The following is a 26,869-nucleotide window of genomic DNA, read 5'->3' as shown; positions in this document are numbered from 1 at the left end:
AAGAACAAATCATACATAGCACACATTTGGGAACCCATTGCTCAGCTTTGGAATTTTCGTAAGAAACAAATATTTACAGATAGGGTAAAAGCTCCCTTTGTACCCCTCCAGGTTACCACCCTTAATCCTCCCCTCCTATGAGAACACCAATATCCTGAATTTGATGTTTTGCAGCCTCATACATATTTTACTCTATATTTATGTATCCATAAAAATATGGTACAGTTTTGCACATTTAACTATATTATTGCTGTTGTTTTGTATGAATCTTTCTATAATTTGTGCTTTTTTGCTCAATATTGTTTTTGTGATATATCCATGTTGACACATATGGCATTTGTGTATCCTTTTTACTTATATTACTTTGCATTAATATATTGGTTTATTCTTACTCTTTATGAACATATTAAAGCTTTTTTGCTATTTAAAATTATAAACAATAATGCAATAAACATTCTTGTAACTTTTACCTCTGAATACTTTCTTGAACTCCATTTGAAAAAAAAAAGAATACTATTATGGAGATATGCATAGAGACTCAGCTGCCCTGTCTAAATTTTGTGTTAGAATAATGCAGGACTGAGTAGCAAAAGCAAGACTTTTTGGCTATATTTACATTTGAGGAGACACAGTCTAAGCCTAAAATCAATTCACGTTCTGTGTACACCACAATTTTCAGTTGATACATCAGGATCTGTCATTACATCTTGAAACCTCACCTATTAACAAACTGGCTACTATTAATGATACTGCTTTCCTGAACCAGACCTGAATTTCTGTGGTCTGCAGAATTTTTATTGGGTTGAAAAAAAAAAAACTGGCAGCACCCCAAGTATTGGGTTGACAGAGGTGTGCTCTGAATAAAGCAAGTTTTGTCACTATAGAAATAAAAATAGTGGCCTAAAAATGTTAAAAAAAAAATCAAAATTACTTTTCTTGTAAGAAGCACACCATGAGAGAGGAAATGAAATTTCCATGAGACATCATGCCTGTGTATTCTAACACACTCTCTTTATGAGGTGGGAATGGGGAAAGGATGGCCAGGTGCTTGATTTACATTTAGGATCCTTATAGTCTGTTTAAAATGGCTTATTAAAACATTTCCATGTTTATAATGAAACAAAATTATTTTGATAAATCATGCTCTGTTCTGGAGTCTCAGCATTCTGAAGAATTTGGTCTATTGTGTTAATACTAGAGCTGGTTTTAGTACTACCAATGGTAAAAACATCAGCAGAGATTTGGGAGAAATTACTGGTACAACAGTTAAGAGACAAAGTTTTAGCCTTGACTCCTCCTCTGACTATGAACTTTGTGAAAAAGTCACTTCAGTCCCAGTCACTTTGGACATGGGGTTGCCCTAACTCAGGGCTTTGCAAATGTTTTATGTTGATCCTAGGAAATGTTAAATAAATATGGTGTGTTGGAATTACAATTTTTCAAAAATTATGAAATAGAAAAATTTCGAGTGCAATGTATACACTAAGGGTAAATATCATTTCATAAGGTTTTTGTTACAGAGGGGTGTGTGTGTATGACTGCTGTGAGATGTTATGTAAAGTAAGCTTTTTTCTTTTTATAAATTGAGGTATTTTTGATAATTAAGGATTAGGTATACCTAAGGCATACAATTTGATGATGTATTATACATATCCATTATTAAATAATTACCATAGTCAAACTAATTACTACTTCATCACCTCAGATACTTATCACTTTCTCTCTGTGTGTGTGTGTGTGTGTGTGTGTGTGTGTGTGTGTGTGGTGAGAACATTTACAATCTACTCTGTTAGCAAATTTCAAATACATAATAAAGTATTGCTAATTAAAATTGCATTGTTATGTATCAGCTCTCCAGATGTGATGTCTTCATCTCGTGTTAAAGGAAACTTCTTATTCTGTATTGCTTTCAAAATGGTTTGAAAGCCATTTGTACAAGCCTGACTTCAGAAAGAAGCTCAGGGGCTTTCCAGAAGGGGTTAAGCACTTGTTTAAAACTCATCAGTTGCCCGCATTTTCTAGGATGAAGCCCAGATTCCCCAGCAGAGCAGAACATGATTCTCCTTCATAAATCTTGCCCCAGGACTAACCACTCCAGGGACATTCTGAACTGCACACTCTGTGTTTCTGCAGTACTGGCTCATGCCTCGTGCCTTTGCTATTTTCCCCTCAGCCTCAAACGCTCTTGGTAGCTGCAAAGCATTATCTTTGTTGGATGCCCTCCCACACCCACCAATTCTTATAGAATTGTCCAGTGCTTCCCTTGCTTCACAAATCTTTACTGAGTTATGTCATAGCCTGAAGTGTACTTTCCTGGATTTAATAATAGTTTAAATATCCATCCCACCCTACTACACTGTGGAAATTTTGAATTCAGGTCTTTATATCATAAGAATTTAGGTTCTTCAGGATATAATGAACTGTTCTACCATGAAGCCAAGAAAAAGAATTTAAGTTATTTCTTTTTCTCATGCACATTCTCTGTTCCCCATTGCTCTTAAAATCATCTTATTATTTAAAAGCAATATGTGTTCATTTAAAATGATATGAAAAGGCAGTTGAAGCATTACACTAAGTTGCACAGCCTAAAGATGGCCACTGTTAATATCTAAACTAATGTTTCACTCTGCCTATATACATATGCCAAGAGAAGCCAACATACACACAGGCATGCATGTGCACGTGCACACACACACACACACAAGCACACATTGTTACACAAATAAGTTTATTCATTAATCTGGCCAATTCTTCTTTTCAGCAATGTCAAGGACACTTTCTATGTCACCGATATACCTGTACATAATTTTTAATGGCTGCTTATAATTCTAATTTATGGCTTCCCCTGGGTTTGTTTTGGTTGCCATTTATCAACATTAAAAGCAGTGATGGTGGACTTGACTTCTTATTTCTTGCATGCCATGATTATAAATTAAAAAGCAACCTTATTGTCCTTACCTTCTTTGATTAGCCACCAAGTCCCGGTCTGATTTTATAACTCCCTTCAAGGCATTCCATATTTGGCCTCCTTTCCTTTATCTTTAGGCTATCTTTGGGCTGTGTCCTGTTAAAATTCCTGTATATCAGAGAACCTTCTACCTCACAATGCGATGTCTTCAGTCAAACTTTCTCTTTTGTATGAGAATCATCTGTAGTTATATAGTAAAGATGACTTTTGACAACTTTCTCTTTTAGAAACAAATTCAGTGGAATCATGCATATATTTTATATGACTGTTTTGAACCTCACTTCCCTAAATCTATCTGAATTGTACCTAACCTTCCTCTATTCTGTGGTCATAAAATCCAAGATGAGATATGATTATTTTCAATGGAAATTCCCACCTTACCAACCACTTCTGCTTGTAGATATATATCACTAGTATAGTTCACTGGGATACTTCCTCTCTCCTCTGGAGCTAAAGTCACAAACCGGAACTATTCAGATATATTATTTTGCTAAACTGCAACATCTGGTACAAATTTGAAAAAGTACAAAGCCTCATTACTACTAAAATTCATTTGTGTCAGTTTTTGTGAACTTGTAAGGAAGACGTCATCTATTTCTTCAGTGAAACTTGGTAACGTAGTTGTAGTCCGTCTTATTTTCTCCTGTTTTTAGCCTCAGTTAAAGCTCTCAGGAATTTATCTCTCAGTTTATGGATTCAACAGTAGAGTGTATTTTCATACTATACAGTACTTAACCAACCATTCACTTAGACAGTCTTTTTGTTTCTATCACTATAATATTGAATCCCATCTCACCAAGTCTTGGGGACATTTGGGTCATAACGTACATTGTCTCCGTTTTTAGTATAAAGTGTATGCCATTTATTACCCATGCTTTAGTTGTTAGTATGCAGAAATCTGAGCAACCAGTGTCATTTCCTGCTTTCTACCCAATTATCTCATACTGTGAAGTATAGCCTCATGTTTTTCCTCTTTCCGTGTCATATCTGTACTTCTTTATAGCGCTGGTTCTCAAGCAGGATATATTTTTCTGTCAGGAGACACTGGCAGTGTCTGAAGGCCGTTTTTACTGTTACCTTGGGAAAGCTGCTACTGGCATGCGAATGGTAGAGGCCAGGGATGCTGTGAAACATCCTGTAATGCACAGTATGGTCTTCCTCCCAGCAATATATTACCTGATTCAAGAAGTTAATAGTGCCGAGTTCAAGGACACTTGCTGTATAGCAACTGATTTCATGTGTCTTATTTGAACTTTCAGATTTCTCCCACCCCTGAGTTGTTCAATTTAATATATTCTCTTGATTCAGACTAGCTACTCAATGGCAAAAAAAGGAAAGTTATATCTCATGACATCTATGTCTTATGCTTTCGTTAAAGTGAGACAGAAGCCAACATCTTTGTCCAAAATGCTGGTAAAATAGTACTGTAGGACCACTTGATATTACCATAGTTATACAGAATAGAGAATGAGAGAATTAAGCATATTTGTAAGTAAAGAAAAAACCAGATAAATTAATAAGTATGGTTATCCTCAGACACCCTTTGCTTCAAATGATATTTGTTGTTATAAAATTGTGTTTGAGGCTGGGTGCAGTGGCTCATGCCTGTAATCCCAGCACTTCAGGAGGCCAAGACAGGCAGTTTGTTTGAGCTCAGGAGTTTGAGACCAGCCTGGGTGACAATGGCCAAACCCTGTCTCTGCAAAAAATACAAAAAGTAGCTGGGCATGGTGATGTGCTCCTGTAATCCCAGCCACTTTGGGCACTGAGTTGGGAGGATCACTTGAGTCTGGGAAATTGAGGCTGGGCTGCAGTGAGCAGAGATTGGGCCCCATTGGCACTCCAGCCTGGGTAGGCAGAGAAAGACCCTGCCTAAAAGAAAAGTTGTGTTTGCAAATAAATGTATTGAAAAAGCCTCCATGGGCAGCTTAATGTGAACACTGTCTCATTTTATTTTTCTCCTTTGTTTTTTCCCCCTTCAGATATTTCACATTTTCAGGAACAAAATGATTTAAAAGCATTACTAGAAAATCTCCTTCAAAATATCCAATCCAAAAAAAGAAAGAATGTAGAAATTATGTGGCTGGCTGCAACGGTAAGCACTCTCATGTCAAATCTTATTTCCTGCCATGTCATAACCAGCAAATATTATCAGTTCTCTACTGTGCAGGGTCCAACCTCTGCACTTTGGGTTACCAGGTGTCATCTTCTATTAGTCCATGGATTAGGCATTTTTACTCTTGTTGGTAGTTCTATCCATAGACTAGAACATAAGATAGAAGAAGCTGCACTTAAGAAAGACTCTTGCTCACTTGCTATTCTTACCAACCTTGGATGTGTTCTCCACTCTGAGGAAGTGTCTGTGAGTTTCTTGATGTTGCGTATTGCAATGTCAATTGCCTGTATCACCCAGGATTTTGAACTGCTGCTTTAGAGACATATGGTTTCAACAGAATGTGGTTATCAGGTCTCCGATTCACAGCTTCAATAAGGCTCCTGGACATATTGTTCAGTTAATGAGCTTATAAATGTGTTTGTTAATTTAGATGTTGGCATAGAATTCATTACTGATGGATTGCTCTTGGGGTAATGAACTATATTTTGTATAGCTCTTTCTTATTTAATGGTGCCCTTGGGGTAAAAGAGCTGCCTGTGTTCTCACCCCAGGTTTCTATAAGAATTAGAGATAACAAAAAAAAAGCCTGTATTTTTAAGGCTCTTATCTGGTAACCGTTGAGGCATAGCTCACATGAAATTTATGAATTGTGTTAAACATTCAGACCCAAACATCCTTTCATTAGGAATGCATCCTTCCATCAGGAAAGGTACATGTTAAAGATCTTTATGATAAATGCCATGTTTGCAGTTTCTGCAGTGTTACTCTTATAATTTGGAGCTCAGGTTAACCATGCTTCTTGCATACTCTATTCATTCTCTAGCCATAGCATTTAAAACAGAAAGTTTTCCCCTACTTCCAGTGCTTCAATTATAATTCAATATCACTTACTTTCTTCTGGGAAAAAGGAATGGATAATTTACCATGAGCCCATATGAAATAATTTACCAAAAGCAAGGCAGAGGAAAGCTTCTTTAGTTTCCCTTCCTTTCTTCTTGGAGCCCCAGGGAAGAACGTCAAAGGTAACAATATGAAATGTCACTTTCAGGCAGCTCATTTACACTGGTTCCATTTAGCACCATACTGTATTACATGAAGGTTGTGTTTAATAGTGTGGCTGCTCTTTGTATCTTCTAAGACCACTACGGTTGTTAATTCTAACAAAAATTTCACAATGGTAGGTCATAAATTGGGTTTTCTATTTTACTGAAAACATGACGGCATGAAGATAGTTTGATACTCATGCCATCTGATGATTTACAAACATATAAATGTGTCATGTACATTGTGAAGTTATGTAAATAGATTAAGGATACACATGTATAAACACAAATGTATATTTTAGTATATGCAATTTCCCATTTTAACGTATGAAAAAGTTTTCCTATAAATCCCACACATTTCTAAAATATTTTTTTGAAATGTGTATACTGACCAAATATGATTTACTCACAATTCACCACTGAATGAATGATTAGTAGCATTTCTGTTAGCTAATGCCTCAGTTTCAATATTCTATTTGTAAATCATGGGCCTATTTATGATACTTTTAAAATAAATACAGTAATTCCTTTTGATATTTTCCAAAAATATTTTGTTAATATTTGTTTTTATTTTATTTTCCTTCCTTTTTAAAATCTATTTAATGAAATACTGCTTTAGTTAATGTTTTACATTCTAATTGAAAAATATAAAGTGGCCAGGCGTGGGGGCTCACACCTGTAATCTCAGCACTTTGGGAGGCCGAGGTGGGCGGATCACGAGGTCAGGTGATGGAGACCATCCTGGCCAACAGTGAAACTCCGTCTCTACTAAAATACAAAAATTAGCCGGGCGTGATGGCACATGCCTGTAATCCCAGCCACTCAGGAGGCTGAAGCAGGAGAATCGCTTGAACCAGGGAGTTGGTGGTTGCAGTGAGCTGAGATTGAGCCACAGCACTCCAGCCTGGTGACAGAGTGAGACTCCGTCTCAAAAATAATAAAAGTAAAAATAAAAATAAAGTCATTTGGTTTTTTCTTCTTTAAGTTTAAATAGTAAAAGTGAAGACTTAAAGAGGACAAATGACAATCAAGTGTGTTAAATCAATAGTTCAGGTATTGTAGAAATCAAGGCCTAACCTGTGTACTCTGATGGAAGTGCCCTTACCTCCACTAGACTTTAAATTTAGAACATTAAATATTCTAAGTAGGACAAGTGCATATGATAGTAACAATAAATTTTAAGGAATATTAATTCAATTTGAAAATCATATCTCATAAATAGCCATTATGATCTATTTTATTATTATAAATATAGTTAAGAATTTTTAAAAATGAAATACTATTTATTTGAAAGGATTAGAATTTTTTAGATGTAAAAAGATTGTATGGAGACATCATGCTCTCACATTTTTCTAGTCACTTATATTGGAAATAGAAGTACCAAAGGTCTGAATTAATAGTGATGTATAAATTCAAGTTTAAGAATCACAATTAAAACATGGTAATAAATTCTAGATTAGCTATATTATTTTACCTTCTTTTAAAAGCGGACAACTTTTAAAGACTGCTTGATGACAGATAATAAAGAAGACCTTTGTTATATCACATTAGATCTATTTTAAATGCACACTGATTAGCATTGTAATGCCGAAGTTGATTATTGTTATCTCATGTTAGAACCCTACCATGGGATAGAAGAGAAAGGAATGGAATGATTCCCCTATTACTCATAAGGCAATGAGACAAGAGAGTATTGATGCTCAGTGATTTTTCTCTGACTTAAATCAGAATAACAAAAAGAAAGAACCATAGAGGAAAACAGAACATAACAGAAGTTAAAAGACTTGATTCTTGAACTTAAGTAGAGTTCTGTTTGAATCCTGGTTCTGCTCTGTTATGTGCAAGTTACTTAACCCATCTAAACCTCCGTTTCCTCATCTGTAAAATGAAAACAATTATACCTTCCTCTAGAGTTCTGCGAAGTTTATTTATTTACTTTTATTGTTAATTTGGGAGGTTTTTTTTTTTTTTGAGACAGGGTGTCACTCTGTTGCCCAGGCTGCAGTGCAGTGGCATGATCACAGGCTCAAGTAATCCTCCCACCTCAGACTCCCAAGTAGCTGGGACTACAAGCATGCATCACCATGCCCAGCTAATTTATTTATTTATTTATTTTAATAGAGAGGAGGCTTTGTTATGTTGCCCAGGCTAGTCTCAAACTCCTGAGCTCAAATGATCCTCCTGCCTTGGCCTCACAAAGTGTTAGGATTATAGGCATGAGCCGCTGTGCCCCCGCCCCTGTGAAGTTTATTAAAAAGAGAAAATGTATATGAAATTTCTTAGTGTTGTACCCTAGAGCACAGTCAATTTGCAATAAACAGTGGCCATTTCTATTGTTCTCCTTTTTAGTATTGATGAGTAGTTCCCTTGTCTGTTGTGAGGCACCATGAGGATGTTTAAAATCTCATAACATAAAGCCAAGACTAGCAAATGTTTCGTAAATGAAAAATAAGAGAATATTAGCTATATACGATTTGAATCAATTGTTTGATCCAGGGAATATAGTTTTTTGTTTGTTTGTTTGTTTGTTTTTTCCTCTTTACAATGACGGTGTTATTTCTGAGATGGGATTAGTTTAGCATTGTCATACACTGCAGACCAGGCACCCCCCTTGGGTAGTGTGCTGCGTCCTCTGCTGGATAGTTTACATCTTATATGGCTTCAACAGTTCCATGCCTCATGTACAAAGAAATAAATTGGGTCCATTGCGTTGGCTTTTGAAACGAAAAGGTAATGCTTTTACATTTGATGAGACCTATTGAACCAATTGACTATCATAAACTAACAGAAACCCAAATTTATATTTGATGTGTTTAGACTAGAAGTGTTTAGAGGAGGCCGACACTTTACGGTATTACAAATGAACAAGAAATGTTCGTTTTTACATATGTTACAGATTTGCCGCAAACTAAATGGTATTCGTTTCACCTGTTGTAAAAGTGCCAAAGACAGGACATCGATGTCAGTGACACTTGAACAATGCTCAATCTTGAGAGATGAGCACCAGTTACACAAGGACTTCTTTATCCGAGCGCTGGATTGCATGAGAAGGTATCTCACATGTTTTTCAAGTTTTTTTCTTTTAAGGTCATTTTGAGTTGTTTTTATTTTTTTTTCAAAATACATATTTTATTGGAGGACTAAATATTTTAGAACTTTACTGTATTTTCATGGCTTATAGCTTATGACATGAGAGATAGATAATTTTCCCCACCTGTATAATGATTTTATCTCTATCTATATTTCCCCTACTCATTTTAGGCTACTTTTCTAAACTTTTCATTTTTAGAAAATGTGGCTGTGTACACATTTGATGACATGCATGATTATATATGATATTACATATTTTATTAGCTCATTGGCTCAAGTTAAGGGGCCCCAAAAATCTCATATATAACACTGTAAGAGCAAGTTTTCATGATGCATAAGTATTTATGAGTACTTGCAAAATAAAACTAACTCATTATCCAAACAAAAGCTTTCCAAATTACAACTAATAGGTGATATTCCCATGGCCCACAGAATCTCTGGGTCAGTAACCTCCTTTCTAAAGTTATTTTCACATCACTCATCATGAAGATGGGATGACACTGATACTTTAAAATAGAGAATTAATATGGTTACTCTGCCGACATTTAAAATGCTGTGCCCGAAGTCATGTTTCTTGATTCATTTCCACAGTAATTAAATCTAAACTCTAAGCCGTAATGGGAAGGAAAAAGTGCTTCATTCACAGTGTCTATCAGCAAGGACACACGTTAATTAAAAAGTTAAATGAAATTGTCTCTTTGCTGCAAAGCCTAGCTCAGAAGCACACTAGGAAGCATGGGACAGGCTGTGGATTCCCAGAAAGGAATGTCATGTGATTCACTGGAGAAGGCTGCTTCTTATCTAGCCTGCCATTAGCTATCAGTTTTCTTTTAACTGCTGCAGTCTTTCATTGGTGACATTGATGTTTGCTTGTGTTTGTTCTATGCCTCTATGTTTTCTCACTAACAAGAGGTTTCTGAAGTTCTGTATTTCATCCCATTTCATGTCTCTTGGCGTTTTCATTCTTCCGTGGAGCTCTATCATAATTTTTTGATAAATGTGTGAGGATGTCTTAGAGGCCTGACATGAACATCTCAGCCATATACAACATGTTTGGTTGATATAAAAACTTCTTTCAAAAAATAATATCTCAGCACTAATGGTAAAATACCAAATTCAAGTATGAAATCTTCAAATCTGCAGAAAAAACACAAATGTCACTATAGATGGAACAAAGGTGCTTGGTGAGAAATGCAGGAATGCATGATATTATAGGTCAGGTACACCATGGGACTAAACTGATTTAGGTAACAAATCTTCTGGAAGATGAAATTGGTGTGCCTGTTTATTTAAGATAGAAGAGGGGACCCTTAAATTAGACATGAAATAATTCAAACTGGTAAATAAAGTCTATATATATACTAGACATGTTATACTATAGAACAATATATTTTGGTATTGCCTATGATTGACATTATATATGCAATACATTTGCTCATGATATAGCATTTGTGATGATTCATTTTTGTGTTTTTAAGGTAAGGCACTAGAAATTTAATCTAAAACACTAAAGGCTTAACTTCAAATCCCTAGTATTCTGGTGATCTTCTTCTTTTGGTTTTGTCTGTATATGAGGACCGTGCCAGAGTGTGAGTGTTGGCCTGTATTTGTGTGTATGTATACATGTATTTAAAGAAAATAAGATGAGTTCTTTTCTTTAATAACTGCCTTCATTTCCCTCTGGGTATTTTGCCTTACAACACAGGCTCATAGGTTTACAAGCTCTGGCAACACAGCAGAGTAGATATGAACATGAGGTTTGGGAGCCAGCTAATTTGAATCCAGGCTATATGCCATACATTACCCATAGGCAAGTTAGTCTCTCACTGCCTCTTAGTGCCTTAGGGCAAATTACTCAACCTCTTGTACTTCTCAGTTTCCTCATCTTTTAAAACAGACACGGTAATAGTAGCTCCATTTTAGGAGTGTCTCGAGGATTAAATGAATTGATACAATGTACAGGAATTAACAATGTTTGGCACATGGTAATCACTAAATGATGTTGGTTGAAAAAATTAAAAAATCAAGGGCTGTGATGTTAATACTCTGATTTTCCATGTGCAGTATAATCTAGCTAATTATGATCCTTGTAGTTTTATGTTTGTGAATATTTTATGACATAAGGTTGGACTACAATAGCATATATTAAAATGAAGCGTCCTGGCAGCTCTTGTAAATAAGGTTTCAAATGCAGTACCTTCCCTATTTAAGAAAATCAGCTCTTTAAATAGCACTTTAAAAATGTGCAAGTGTTTGCAAATGCTGTGTTAATTATGGAAGCATCACAATCCCTGAATAGGTTTTTTATAAACATTTTTGATGCTAATGTGTATCTAGAAATAATCACAGAATTTAAGATAAAGAAGTCACGTTAGAAATTTCTTATAGATATTTTTATACATATAACTCTTATAAATTTCCTACCCCACATGCAACAGTGAGTGGTTCATGAATAAACATTTCTCAAGTTACTGCTTAATGCTGATTGATTACTGGGGTCCCAAAATTCTGGATTCTGACAATATTTTACAGTTGAGTTTTTTGAGAGGAAGCAGATTTGCCCAGCTCCTCACTCTGCCATCTAGCAAGTCCCACCCTTCAGACAGTGGTTTTTAAATGAACATCAGAACCACCTCTGGAAATTTAAAAAATACATATGTTTGATTGGTGTGTTAAAAGGTGGAAGGATGGGAAGGGAGTGAGGGATGAGAAACTACCTGTTGGGTACAATGTACACTATTCAGGTGACGTTTACACTGAAAGCCCAGACTTCAGCACTATGCAGTATGTCCATGTAGCAAAGATGCACCTGTACCCCTTAAATCTATTTTTAAAAATGTATCAAGATGTAGTTTAAGTTATCATCATCTTGGGTTCAATTTTATAATAAAACAACATGTCCTATACTAAAACGCAATACATATGTTTAGACCTCACATGGATTATAATTGAGAAGATCTGAGGTGGGTCCCAGGATTTAATTTTTTAAGAACTTTACAGACATTCTGGGGAACAACTCTGGATTTTTAAAAATCAGTGTTTTAAAGGAATTTGATTTGTATGTTTTTGAATTTACTGCAACTTTTAATTTTATTTAACATCAGTTGCAGTTTATTTTACCTTTAAATTACTCCAATCAACTTCCAGGCTATTTTCTCTGGATTTCTTAAAAATTCACCAAGGTTTCTTCATCATAAAAACTCAAGGGAAAAATAAAGTTCGCCAAGGTTATCATATCACTCTTTATTTAGTTTTATTTTGTCCTTATCTATATTAAGTATTTTCTATTGTATTGTGCTTATCTCTGTAGCAGTTTCAAATTATTTACGATGAGCAAAGGTATATAAATGAAAGTAAATAAATAAAGCTCCATTTGGCTCCTATTCAGAAATCCCCTCACAAGAAGCAGCTCTCTGAAGGTAGAGATTTTTGTTTCTCTTTGTGCACTACTATATTTCCAGTACCTAGAACAGTACCCAGTGAACATAGTATATATTTTTTCTCAATAAATATACAATAAAGGAATACGTGAATGACATGGGTTTCTAAAACTTTCGGGTCCTATGTATTTGGTGGTATTGTGCATACATAAGCATTTTAAATTAAGCATATGAAGTTATCACTTGATTGTGGCATATTGATAAGCACAAGTTGCAGAATATGAAAGTAAAAGTCTTATTATTCTAATTCAAAAACAAATAGGCAAATATTATCCTAATTCAAAAACAATAGAAACCATTTCAGCTCACCACCTGAATCCACCCTTTGTACAATTGTCAAAAAATTCAGACTTCCTTTTTTTCTACTTATCCAGTATTACTTTCAGCTGCACACTCCTGATGGGGCTTTCGGGTACCATCTGTTTGATGAAATGGCATAAATGCCTCTTCAGATTAGAAAATTAAACACAAGGTGTCTGGGTGATCTGACTCTCTAAGGATCTCTTAGTGGTTGCCTGTATCATTAAGACCAAAACAGTGATTCTTAACCCTCACGGCCCATCAGAAATCTAGAAAACTTTTTTTTGTTGTTGTTAAAGGCAAAGTCCCACCACATACTAGTTTCTAGGGAGGAACCATGATTGAGAACCACTTGACTAAAGTCTACTTTATTTAAACCAATTTTAATTTAAATCAGTAATTGATTTTAATGACATTATGACAAGACTATAAACCTGGTATGTCTATCCTTTCCTTGAGTTTTGAAATGTATGTGTATTGCAAAATTCTACCTTGATCACCTATGGCACAAGTTGTACCACAAAGGTGGCTTAATAATATGCAGGTTTTTTTTTTTTTAAGAAAGGGAGAATACTTTATCAGAATTCAGTTTTCAGTTTTGGACTCTCCATGGAATGCTAAGAGCTGTCTTGTCCCAATGCATTTGCAGAAAGCATTTTTAGTAGGAACTTTCAGACTTCCTATTAATCAAACTTATATTTGATTAAAATACAATAATAAATTTGACTGGATTTTAAAATGTCATATTTGAACAAAAAATAATTGTATAGGGAAATTTAATGCCTCTATAAAGTAAATTAAAACAAAAATACCATTGTACTATTATTTTTCCTTAACAGGAACTCTAGGATGATGACTACACAAAGTAGTAATGTGACACCATAGTTCTCAATTGTCTTTTGTTTTATACCATGTCACTTTCTCAATCTGTCATGGCTCCTTAAAATTAGGATAGTTAATATGCCATTAGTAAGAAGACTCAGGGTAAGTTTCAGCATATACCTATGTATCACCCTCTCAATACAGGGCTTTAGTCATTCTATTTCAGTAAATATTGAATTTATAAGAGACTTCAAAGGCCCATTGGCCTTATTGAGTTTCATTTATCAAATGTCATATTCTCAACATGTTGCACCTGTAATTTATCTGTTGGGGGAGCATAATTTATGAAGTATTCTGCTTTATAAGTAAATGACTCTTAACCAATTGATGTCAGTAAAAGATGTACTTGCATGACTTCCTCCCTGATAGGGTTCACTTTTAAGTAATTTAGTTCAATTATTGTTGAAATAATAAAGTTTCTTCCTTTTGTCTTTAGTCTTGTTTCCACTTGAGCTTATTTTTTTCTTTGTTTTTGATTGTACTTTTAGAGAAGAGCTGCTATTATTTCATATTATATCCTATTTCAAATATTAAAGAGAAGTATAAGCATTGTAAGCATAGGTAATTGAAGCTTGCAGCTATTTTTTTTAATTTTATTATTATCATACTTTAAGTTTTAGGGTACATGTGCATAACGTGCAGGTTTGTTACATATGTATACATGTGCCATGTTGGTGTGCTATTTTTTGACTACTTGAAAGGGATGTGTTTGTAGGGAACATCGTAATTGGGAACACTTTTTCCATGATTGCTAAGTATTGTCTCCTCCCTTGAGAGTTTCAGTGGTGTGTTTGCTACATTACTTCAGTCAGTATTTGCAGCAAATAACAGGAATAAGCTGAGAGACAGAGTCACCTTCATCTCAGGGTTATTAATAAAAACATGAAAATTGACCTTATTTGGGATGTTTTTACTTCAGCTGAAGGTGAGTTGAAAGATACTGCAAAGAATACACATCTTAGAAATCATGTTAGAGCAAGTAGCTTTTAATAAGCCATCCACTATAAACCCCAAAAGAGAACTGATCTTTCTGGGGAAATCAAAGAATGGCCTACAAAGGACTTCAACTTCCTGAACAAAATGTATGTGCTAATTTTCGTCGATCTTCTTCCTATATTCATGCCTGACAAGATTGTCATAGCATTCTATTGACAGAAAAATGATGATTTTGAAGTCTATTTCTTTCCCATAATTTCTTTTGTTGATAGTGTTTGTTTTCCAGTCATAGCAACTTGAGACCCTGTGAGTGTGGAGGCCATAGTACAGAGCAGCCATCAGCTTTATCCACACCTTCCCAAGTCAACCACTTCTTTCAACTCCCAAAATTATTAACTAAGTGCCTAGACATAGAAGGATGTGAAACATACATTTTAACTTAATAAAATAATACAATGGAAATGAATCTAATTGAAACAAATACATTTAACTTATGCCACAAACACAGGTTTCTAAATCCAGGAAGACCTGGAGTTAATTCCTTATTCTAACACTAATTATCTGTGCAGTGGTGGACCCATTAATTAATCTCAAGGCCTCAGTTTCCTAATGTGTGAAGGCGAGATGATGCTCCATTGCCCTCTTGTGAGTGTTGTGATAAATGAGATGACTTACTTAAAGTCTCTGCACCCAGTGGGCATGAAGTGTTCTGCTGAGAAATGTTACCCTTGCTCTCTACACTCTCCCCATCTCTATCTACCCTGCTCGTTCTTCCTTAAAACATTTTTCTCTAAAAGTGCATCTTTGGATATTGCTAAAATGGGGAAGTTCTCCTGGTCTTCGAGGTCTTAGGAAAAAAGTCTCAGGATTAACATTTGGTTTCTAAAAGGCTTAAATTGTCTCTCAGTGACAGTGGGCTAGTGGGCTACAGGGTTTGGAAATCTTGCTAGAGCCCTAGCTATAGCATCGGGGAATCTAGAAACAACTTAGCTTAGAGTCGGGGTTAGTGCATATCCGGGGCCCCCAGAGAGCAGCACTCAGCACTCAGTTTGTGGAACTAGAGAATGTCTAAGTTCTGAATTCCCACAGCTTTCACTGGCAAGTTAGGATATCCTGTAATTAATGTGTCAGGAGCCCCACCTCTGGAGGTGAGTTGGGAAAACAGGTCATTAATAGAAATATGTGGTCGTCATTTTCATAGTCAAAAGTGAACATCTTTTGTATATCTACTATGGCAGAGTACCATGCTATACAAATGGAGAATCACATTTGAAATTATAATAGCCACTAATAGTCAATGAGGACTTACTATGCACTAAGAATAACACTAAGCATCCTATATGGAGAAACTGCTAATTCCCACAAGAACAGAATCAAATAAATGAGTCCAGAGCATAGAAAGTGTTCATTATTAAGTGGCTCAGAGGATAAAAAGAATCACTGTGGCCAGGAGGTATCCTGGAGGAGGTAGAATCTGAACTGTGTCTTAAGGATGCATACAATTTAGGTAAGTTGCCAGGAGTTAGGAAAATCTATGTTAGAATTATCTAAGTGGATAAGAGTAGTGCTTACTCATTCATCACACTTCTCAAGTGATTTTGCTTACGTAAGTGTTGTAATGTGTGGCACATTGAACAACTTATTTTCTTCAGCTGATATCAAGTTTTTGAGATCTGTATTTATTTTAGATCTAGTTATCTTCTTTTAAACTTATATAATACTCCCTTGTATAAATAGACCACAATTTATCTATTGCCCTAGTTAATTTTAAGTAACAGCAAAACATCAGATGTTTTACCAACATCTGATTACCAACAATACTGTAATAGACATTCTCACATGTATATCCATGTATATAAACCAATAGGTATAATGGGTGGTAAGGCATTTGTATTTTTAATTTTGCTAGATGCTGCCAGATTGCTTTTCCAAATAGCTATACTAATTTATAAGCCACAAGGCATGCACATGTGTTCCCATTTCTCCACACATCCCAATACTTGTACTGTAAGAGTTTTTAACCATCTGATGGATGAAAAGTGCTATCTTTGTTTAAGTTATATTTTCTCAGTAACACAAAATAAGATTAAATATCTGTCTAAACATTTACTGGCCATCCAGATTCTCACTCATCTCATCTTCTATGTTTCATATAATGGAGTTTTGCACATAATTGCAAATTAGGAAAGGTTTCCAGCATTTATAAATAAACCACTGGCCTGTTGTGTTTAAGTTACATTTAGAAGACACTGTTTCAGGAGTGGTGCATTTTTTTAAAAATGTGCTTTGTTTTTATTTTTTAAATGAAAGCACAGTGGAATAAGACAGGAGCATCCCTTGGGTTTGGACAGAGAATGCATCATGCTATGACAGGAGCCTGTGACATGATGTGAAGCTTTTTAGCTGGGAGGGGGACAGGGCTCCATTTTAGATGAGAGAAAGACATTTCCAGCTGAGAAACAAAAACCTACAGTTGATTAGAGAGATTATTGATGCCTTTGCACTTGGAAAATGAGGTGTAGCAAGAACTAGTCCAAGAAAGGTCTCATTTTCACTAAAGAAGGCTGAGATGCAGGCAGCCCAAACCTGAATGATCTATGGAGAGCAGTTATGCCAAAACCTAGAGTCTGTTTATGCCCTTGGAAGACTGAGACAAGAGAATCAAGGAAATAATTTTCATTTCACTGCCTAATGATTTTTTCTACAAACACCATCTGCCTTGTCCTAGCCAATGATATCCATGAATTCATATATTCAATATGCCTATTATGTTTGTCCTCATATACAAAGAAATTCAAAACCATTAATTCAGTGAATTATCATTATACTGTCTAAAACTTCTTGTCTTCCATCAGAACGCTTGCTATACTCTGGTAAACACTGTCATAAAATGGCTTCAACCCTTCTAACTTGAATATTGGTTATAGTGCTCTAGACACTGGTTCAAGGGAACAAATTGGATGGCTTCACAGGCCAATTTCTAAAGAAAACTGAACTGGGAGGCAACTGTATTTATGAATAAGTACCCAAAATGTTGCAAGCTTTTCTCCTGATCAGAAGACCACAGATGACAGAGAAGTTCAAATGCTAGGCATAATATATTAATGTTCAAACGATAATGGCCTAAAGCCCTATGAGCAAAAATGCATTATGCATAATTACACTCCATTCTCTTCCATTTAGTGAGCCTATCAGAACTCATATGAGTGTGAATGATATCATTATGGGGATCAAAACTGTAATTTATAGAGCATATCATTTGCAAAATTGGTATTTTATTAGTAACAAATCACATGTGATATCTCTCAAATATCATAGTATTATTTAGGGGTAATCACTGCTCTGAATACCCTAAAATCTAACAATTAGGCCAGCTCAGCAAAGAGCAGGCTGCCCCACTATGGCACATAAAGTGGGTAAGAGGAAGGACTTTGGAATTAGACTGCCTGATTTCTCCACTTCTTAGCAATGGGAATGAAATTCTAAGAGGCCTTAGGTTCTTTATCTGTAAAATGAAACAACATATATAAAGAAATTGGTAACTGGGTATAGTTTATAGTAAGCAGTTGGTAAAGTCAAACTTATATTGTAGTGATAATTTCACCAGCATCCTCATCTAATAGGGTTGTCATGAGTGCTAAAAGAGACAATGATCACTGATGCACTTAAATAGTACTTGTTACACAGTGAGGATCAGTAAATATTAAATGCTGTCATGGCTATCTATTACTGATGTGTGGTGATGACTGTTATTACTGTCATTATTGGTTCTTTGTCATGGCTGCTTCCTATCACATTGTTTTTACTAAACTGTAAATGGTTGTTATGTCCTCAAACTATATTGAGGAAAGGTAAAAAAAAAAAAAAAAAAAGTCATTTCCACTATTCATATCATCTGTTGCATTGGTTCTCTTTTATTTACTTTTTTTTTATTATTATCCTTTAAGTTCTGGGGTACATGTGCACAATGTGCAGGTTAGTTATATATGTATACATGTGCCATGTTGGTATGCTGCACCCGTCATTTACATTAGGTATATCTCCTAAGGCTATCCCTCCCACCTCCCCTCACCCCATGACAGGCCCCGATGTGTGATGTTCCCCACCCTGTGTCCAAGTGTTCTCATTGTTCAATTCTCACCTACGAGTGAGAACATGCGGTGTTTGGCTTTCCATCCTTGTGATAGTTTGCTAAGAATGATGGTTTCCAGCTTCATCCATGTCCCTACAAAGGACATGAACTCATCCTTTTTATGGCTGCATAGTATTCCATGGTGTATATGTGCCACATTTTCTTAATCCAGTCTATCATTGTTGGACATTTGGGTTGGTTCCAAGTCTTTGCTATTGTGAATAGTGCCACAATAAACATATGTGTGCATGTGTCTTTATAGCAGCATGATTTATAATCCTTTGGGTATATACCCAGTAATGGGATGGCTGGGTCAAATGGTATTTCTAGTTCTAGATCCTTGAGGAATCACCACACTGTCTTCCACAATGGTTGAACTAGTTTACAGTCCCACCAATAGTGTAAAGGTGTTCCTATTTCTCCACATTCCCTCCAGCAACTGTTGTTTCCTTACTTTTTAATGATTGCCATTCTAACTGGTGTGAGATGGTATCTCATTGTAGTTTTGATTTGCATTTCTCTGATGGCCAGTGATGATAAGCATCTTTTTCATTTGTCTGTAGCTGCATAAATGTCTTCTTTTGAGAAGTGTCTGTTCATATCCTTTGCCCACTTTTTGATGGGGTTGTTTGATTTTTTTCTTGTAAATTTGCTGAAGTTCTTTGTAGATTCTGGATATTAGCCCTTTGTCAGATGGGTAGATTGTAAAAATTTTCTCCCATTCTGTAGGTTGCCTGTTCACTCTGATGGTAGTTTCTTTTGCTGTGCAGAAGCTCTTTAGTTTAATTAGATCCCATTTGTCCATTTTGGCTTTTGTTGCCATTGCTTTTGGTGTTTTAGACATGAAGTCCTTGCCCATGCCTATGTCCTGAATGGTAATACCTAGGTTTTCTTCTAGGATTTTTATGGTTTTAGGTCTAATGTTTAAGACTTTAATCCATCTTGAATTAATTTTTGTATAAGGTGTAAGGAAGGGATCCAGTTTCAACTTTCTACATATGGCTAGCCAGTTTTCCCAGCACCATTTATTAAATAGGGAATCCTTTCCCTATTTCTTGTTTTTGTCAGGTTTGTCAAAGATCAAATGGTTGTAGATGTGTGGTATTATTTCTGAGGACTCTGTTTTGTTCCATTGGTCTATATCTCTGTTTTGGACCAGTACCATGCTGTTTTGGTTACTGTAGCCTTGTAGTATAGTTTGAAGTCAGGTAGCATGATGCCTCCAGCTTTATTCTTTTGGCTTAAGATTGTCTTGGTAATGTAGGCTCTTATTTGGTTCTATATAAACTTTAAAGTAGTTTTTTCCAATTCTGTGAAGAAAGTCATTGGTAGCTTGATGGGGATGGCATTGAATCTGTAAATTACCTTGGGCAGTTTGGCCATTTTCATGATATTGATTCTTCCTATCCATGAGCATGGAATGTTCTTCCGTTTGCTTGTGTCCTCTTTTATTTCATTGAGGAGTGGTTTGTAGTTCTCCATAAAAGGTCCTTCACATCCCTTGTAACTTGGATTCCTAGGTATTTTATTCTCTTTGAAGCAATTGTGAATGGGAGTTCACTCATAATTTGGCTCTCTGTCTGTCTGTTATTGGTGTATAGGAATGCTTGTGATTTTTGCACATTGATTTTGTATCTTGAGACTTTCCTGAAGTTGCTTATCAGCTTAAGGGTATTTGGGGCTCAGACGATGGGGTTTTCTAAATATACAATCATGTCATCTGCAAACAGGGAAAATTTGACTTCCTCTTTTCCTCATTGAATACCATTTATTTCCTTCTCCTGCCTGATTGTCCTGGCCAGAACTTCCAACACTATATTGAAGAGGAATGGTGAAAGAGGGCATCCCTGTCTTGTGCCAGTTTTCAAAGGGAATGCTTCCAGTTTTGGCCCATTCAGTATGATATTGGCTGTAGGTTTGTCATAAATAGCTGCTATTATTTTGAGACATGTCCCATCAATACCTAGTTTATTGAGAGTTTTTATCATGAAAGGCTGTCAAATTTTGTCGAAGGCATTTTATGCTTCTATTGAGATTATCATGTGGTTTTTGTCTTTGGTTCTGTTTATATGATGGATTACGTTTATTAATTTGTGTATGTTGAACCAGCCTTGCATCCCAGGGATGCAGCCAAGTTGATCATGGTGGATAAGCTTTTTGATGTGCTGCCGGATTTGGTTTGCCAGTATTTTATTCAGGATTTTTGCTTCGATGTTCTTCAGGGATATTGGTCTAAAATTCTCTTTTTTTGTTGTGTCTCTGCCAGGCTTTGGTATGAAGATGATGCTGGCCTCATAAAATGAGTTAGGGAGGAGGATTCCCTCTTTTTCTTTTTCTTTTTTTTTTTTAATTTTTTATTTTTTATTGATCATTCTTGGGTGTTTCTCGCCGAGGGGGATTTGGCAGGGTCACAGGACAATAGTGGAGGGAAGGTCAGCAGATAAACAAGTGAACAAAGTTCTCTGGTTTTCCTAGGCAGAGGACCCTGCGGCCTTCCGCAGTGTTTGTGTCCCTGGGTACTTGAGATTAGGGAGTGGCGATGACTCTTAACGAACATGCTGCCTTCAAGCATCTGTTTAACAAAGCACATCTTGCACCACCCTTAATCCATTCAACCCTGAGTGGATACAGCACATGTTTCAGAGAGCACAGGGTTGGGGGTAAGGTCACAGATCAACAGGATCCCAAGGCAGAAGAATTTTTCTTAGTACAGAACAAAATGAAAAGTCTCCCATGTCTACCTCTTTCTACACAGACACGGCAACCATCCGATTGCTCAATCTTTTCCCCACCTTTCCCCCCTTTCTATTCCACAAAACTGCCATTGTCTTCATGGCCCATTCTCAATGAGCTATTGAGTACACCTCCCAGATGGGGTGGTGGCCGGGCAGAGGAGCTCCTCACTTCCCAGTAGGGGCGGCCGGGCAGAAGCGCCCCTCACCTCCCGGACGGGGCGGCTGGCCGGGCGGAGGGCTGACCCCCGCCACCTCCCTCCCGGACGGGCCGGCTGGCCGGGCGGGGGGCTGACCCCCCACCTCCCGCCCGGACAGGGCGGCTGGCCGGGCAGAGGGGCTCCTCACTTCCCAGTAGGGGCGGCCGGGCAGAGGCACCCCTCACTTCCCCGACGGGGCGGCTGGCCCGGCGGGGGGCTGACCCCCCCACCTCCCTCCCGGATGGGGCGGCTGGCCGGGCAGAGGGGCTCCTCACTTCCCGGTAGGGGCGGCCGGGCAGAGGCGCCCCTCACCTCCCAGACAGGGCGGCTGGCCGGGCGGGGGGCTGATACCCCCACCTCCCTCCCGGACAGGGCGGCTGGCCAGGCGGGGGGCTGACCCCCCCACCTCCCTCCCGGACGGGGCGGCTGGCCGGGCGGGGGGCTGACCCCCCCACCTCCCTCCTGGATGGGGCGGCTGGCCAGGCGGGGGGCTGATCCCCCCACCTCCCTCCCGGACGGGGCGGCTGGCCGGGCAGGGGGCTGACCCCTCTACCTCCCTCCCAGACGGGGCGGCTGGCCGGGCAGAGGGGCTCCTCACTTCCCAGTAGGGGCGGCCGGGCAGAGGCACCCCTCACCTCCCGGACGGGGCGGCTGGCCAGGCGGGGGGCTGACCCCCCCCACCTCCCTCCCGGACGGGGCGGCTGGCCGGGCAGAGGGGCTCCTCACTTCCCGGTAGGGGCGGCCGGGCAGAGGCGCCCCTCACCTCCTGGACGGGGCGGCTGGCCAGGCGGGGGCTAACCTCCCCACCTCCCTCCCGGACGGGGCGGCTGGCCGGGCGGGGGGCTGACCCCCCCACCTCCCTCCCGGACGGGGCGGCTGGCCGGGCGGGGGGCTGACCCCCCCACCTCCCTCCCAGACAGAGCAGCTGGCCGGGCAGAGGGGCTCCTCACTTCCCAGTAGGGGCGGCTGGGCAGAGGCGCCCCCCACCTCCCGGACAGGGCGGCTGGCCGGGCGGGGGGCTGACCCCCCCACCTCCCTCCCAGACAGGGCGGCTGGCCGGGCAGAGGGGCTCCTCACTTCCCAGTAGGGGCGGCTGGGCAGAGGCGCCCCCCACCTCCCGGACAGGGCGGCTGGCCGGGCGGGGGGCTGATCCCCCCACCTCCCTCCCGGATGGGGCGGCTGGCCGGGCGGGGGGCTGACCCCCCTACCTCCCTCCCGGACGGGGCGGCTGGCCGGGCAGAGGGGCTCCTCACTTCCCAGTAGGGGCGGCCGGGCAGAGGCACCCCTCACCTCCCGGACGGGGCGGCTGGCCAGGCGGGGGGCTGACCCCCCCACCTCCCTCCCGGACGGGGAGGCTGGCCGGGCAGAGGGGCTCCTCACTTCCCGGTAGGGGCGGCCGGGCAGAGGCGCCCCTCACCTCCCGGACGGGGCGGCTGGCCGGGCGGGGGGCTGACCCCCCCACCTCCCTCCCGGAGGGAGCAGCTGGCCGGGCAGAGGGGCTCCTCACTTCCCAGTAGGGGCGGCCGGGCAGAGGCGCCCCTCACCTCCCGGACAGGGCGGCTGGCCAGGCGGGGGCTAACCTCCCCACCTCCCTCCCGGACGGGGCGGCTGGCCGGGCGGGGGGCTGACCCCCCCACCTCCCTCCCGGACGGGGCGGCTGGCCGGGCGGGGGGCTGACCCCCCCACCTCCCTCCCAGACAGAGCAGCTGGCCGGGCAGAGGGGCTCCTCACTTCCCAGTAGGGGCGGCTGGGCAGAGGCGCCCCCCACCTCCCGGACAGGGCGGCTGGCCGGGCGGGGGGCTGACCCCCCCACCTCCCTCCCAGACAGGGCGGCTGGCCGGGCAGAGGGGCTCCTCACTTCCCAGTAGGGGCGGCTGGGCAGAGGCGCCCCCCACCTCCCGGACAGGGCGGCTGGCCGGGCGGGGGGCTGATCCCCCCACCTCCCTCCCGGATGGGGCGGCTGGCCGGGCGGGGGGCTGACCCCCCCACCTCCCTCCCGGAGGGAGCAGCTGGCCGGGCAGAGGGGCTCCTCACTTCCCAGTAGGGGCGGCCGGGCAGAGGCGCCCCTCACCTCCCGGACAGGGCGGCTGGCCGGGCGGGGGGCTGACCCCCTCACCTCCCTCCCGGACGAGGAGGGAGGACGCTCCTCACTTCTCAGACGGGGTGGCTGCCGGGCGGAGGGGCTCCTCACTTCTCAGATGGGGCGGTTGCCAGGCAGAGGGTCTCCTCACTTCTCAGACGGGGCGGCCGGGCAGAGACGCTCCTCACATCCCGGACGGGGCGGCAGGGCAGAGGTGCTCCCCACATCTCAGACGATGGGCGGCCGGGCAGAGACGCTCCTCACTTCCCAGATGTGATGGCGGCCGGGAAGAGGCTCTCCTCACTTCCTAGATGGGATGGCGGCTGGGCAGAGACGCTCCTCACTTTCCAGACTGGGCAGCCAGGCAGAGGGGCTCCTCACATCCCAGACGATGGGCGGTCAGGCGGAGACGCTCCTCACTTCCCAGACGGGGTGGCTGCCAGGCAGAGGCTGCAATCTCGGCACTTAGGGAGGCCAAGGCAGGCGGCTGGGAGGTGGTTGTAGCGAGCCGAGTTCACGCCACTGCACTCCAGCCTGGGCGCCATTGAGCACTGAGTTAACGAGACTCCGTCTGCAATCCCGGCACCTCGGGGGGCCGAGGCTGGCAGATCACTCGCGGTTAGGAGCTGGAGACCAGCCCGGCCCACACATTGAAACCCCGTCTCCACCAAAAAAATACGAAAACCAGTCTTTTTTTCTTTTGATTGGAATGGTTTCAGAAGAAACGGTACCAGCTCCTGTTTGTACCTCTGGTAGATTTTGGCTGTGAATACATCTGGTCCTGGACTTTTTTTGGTTGGCAGGCTATTAATTATTTCCTCAATTTCAGAGCCTGTTATTGGTCTATTCAGGGATTCAACTTCTTCCTGGTTTAGTCTTGGGATGGTGTATGTGTCCAGGAATTTATCCATTTCTTCTAGATTTTCTAGTTTATTTGTGTAGAGGTGTTTATAGTATTCTCTGATAGTGTTTGTATTTCTGTGGGATAGGTGTTGATATCCCCTTTATCATTTTTTTATTGCATCTATTTGATTCTTCTCTTTTTTCTTCTTTATTAGTCTTGCTAGCGGTCTATCAATTTTGTTGATCTTTTCAAAAAACCAGCTCCTGGATTGATTGATTTTTTTGAAGGGTTTTTTTGTGTCTGTATCTCCTTCAGTTCTGCTCTGATCTTAGTTATTTCTTGCCTTCTGCTAGCTTTTGAATGTGTTTGCTCTTGCTTTTCTAGTTCTTTTAATTGTGATGTTAAGGTGTTGATTTTAGATCTTTCCTGCTTTCTCTTGTGGGCATTTAGTGCTATACATTGCCCTCTACACACTGCTTTAAATGTGTCCCAGAGATTCTGGTATGTTGTGTGTTTGTTCTCATTGGTTTCAAAGAACATCTTTATTTCTGCCTTCATTTTGTTATGTACCCAGTAGTCATTCAGGAGCAGGTTGTTCAGTTTCCATGTAGTTGAGCGGTTTTGAGTGAGTTTCTTAATCCTGAGTTCTAGTTTGACTGCACTGTGGTCTGAGAGACAGTTTGTTATAATTTCTGTTCTTTTACATTTGCTGAGGAGTGCTTTACTTCCAACTCTGTGGTCAATTTTGGAATATGTGTGATGTGGTGCTGAGAAGAATGTATATTCTGTTGATTTGGGGTGGAGAGTTCTGTAGATGTCTATTAGGTCTGCTTTGTGCAGAGCTGAGTTCAATTCCTGGATATCCTTGTTAACTTTCTGTCTTGTTGATCTGTCTAATGTTGACAGTGGGGTGTTAAAGTCTCCCATTATTATTCTGTGGGAGTCTAAGTCTCTTTGTATTTCTCAAAGGACTTGCTTTATGAATCTGGGTGCTCCTATATTGGGTGCATATATATTTAGGATAGTTAGCTCTTCTTGTTAAATTGATCCCTTTACCATTATGTAATGGCCTTCTTTGTCTCTTTTGATCTTTGTTGGTTTAAAGGCTGTTTTATCAGAGACTAGGATGGCAACCCCTGCTTTTTTTTGTTTTCCATTTGCTTGGTAGATCTTCCTCCATCCCTTTATTTTGAGCCTATGTGTGTCTCTGCACGTGAGATGGGTCTCCTGAATAAAGCACACTGATGGCTCTTGACTCTTTATCCAGTTTGCCAGTCTGTGTCTTTTAATTGGAGCATTTAGCCCATTTACATTTAATGTTAATATTGTTACATGTGAATTTGATCCTGTCATTATGATGTTAGGTGGTTATTTTGCTCGTTAGTTGATGCAGTTTCTTCCTAGCCTTGATGGTCTTTACAATTTGGCATGTTTTTGCAGTGGCTCGTACTGATTGTTCCTTTCCATGTTTAGTGCTTCCTTGAGGAGCTCTTGTAAGGCAGGCCTGGTGGTGACAAAATCTCTCAGCATTGTTTTGTCTGTAAAGTATTTTATTTCTCCTTCACTTATGAAGCTTAGTTTGGCTGGATATGAAATTCTGGGTTGAAAATTCTTTTCTTTAAGATTGTTGAATATTGGCCCCCACTCTCTTTTGGCTTGTAGAGTTTCTGCTGAGAGATCCACTGTTAGTGTGATAGGCTTACCTTTATGGGTAACCCGACCTTTCTCTCTGGCTGCCCTTAACTTTTTTTCCTTCCTTTCAGCTTTTGTGAATCTGACAATTATGTGTCTTGGAGTTGCTCTTCTCAAGGAGTATCTTTGTGGCATTCTCTGTATTTCCTGAATTTGAATGTTGGCCTGCCTTGCTATGTTGGGGAAGTTCTCCTGGATAATATCCTGCAGAGTGTTTTCCAACTTGGTTCCATTCTCCCTGTCACTTTCAGGTACACCAATCAGACGTAGATTTGGTCTTTTCACATAGTCCGATAGTTCTTGGAGGCTTCGTTCGTTTCTTTTTACTCTTTTTTCTCTAAACTTCTCTTCTCACTTCATTTTATTTATTTGATCTTCAATCACTGATACCCTTTCTTCCACTTGATCAAATTG

General features: G+C 40.3%; 1 protein-coding gene across 22 annotated transcripts in view; it reads left to right on the top strand.

Moving 5' to 3' along the window:
• INPP4B (inositol polyphosphate-4-phosphatase type II B) overlaps window positions 1-26,869 on the top strand; it is an 811,274-nt gene that overhangs the window by 745,407 nt on the left and 38,998 nt on the right. For all 22 annotated transcript variants that reach the window (XM_001142120.7, XM_024356306.3, XM_054683404.2 and 19 more), the window contains 2 exons: window positions 4,951-5,063; window positions 9,024-9,178. In XM_001142120.7, coding sequence (XP_001142120.2) covers window positions 4,951-5,063; window positions 9,024-9,178 — 268 coding nt within the window. The remainder of the gene's footprint in view (window positions 1-4,950; window positions 5,064-9,023; window positions 9,179-26,869) is intronic.

Source organism: Pan troglodytes, chromosome 3 (genome assembly GCF_028858775.2).
Source record: "Pan troglodytes isolate AG18354 chromosome 3, NHGRI_mPanTro3-v2.0_pri, whole genome shotgun sequence".
In the NCBI taxonomy this organism is placed as follows: Eukaryota; Metazoa; Chordata; class Mammalia; order Primates; family Hominidae; genus Pan; species Pan troglodytes.
Note: the sequence above shows the minus strand (reverse complement) of the source record. Positions and strands in the feature narration are given on the sequence as shown.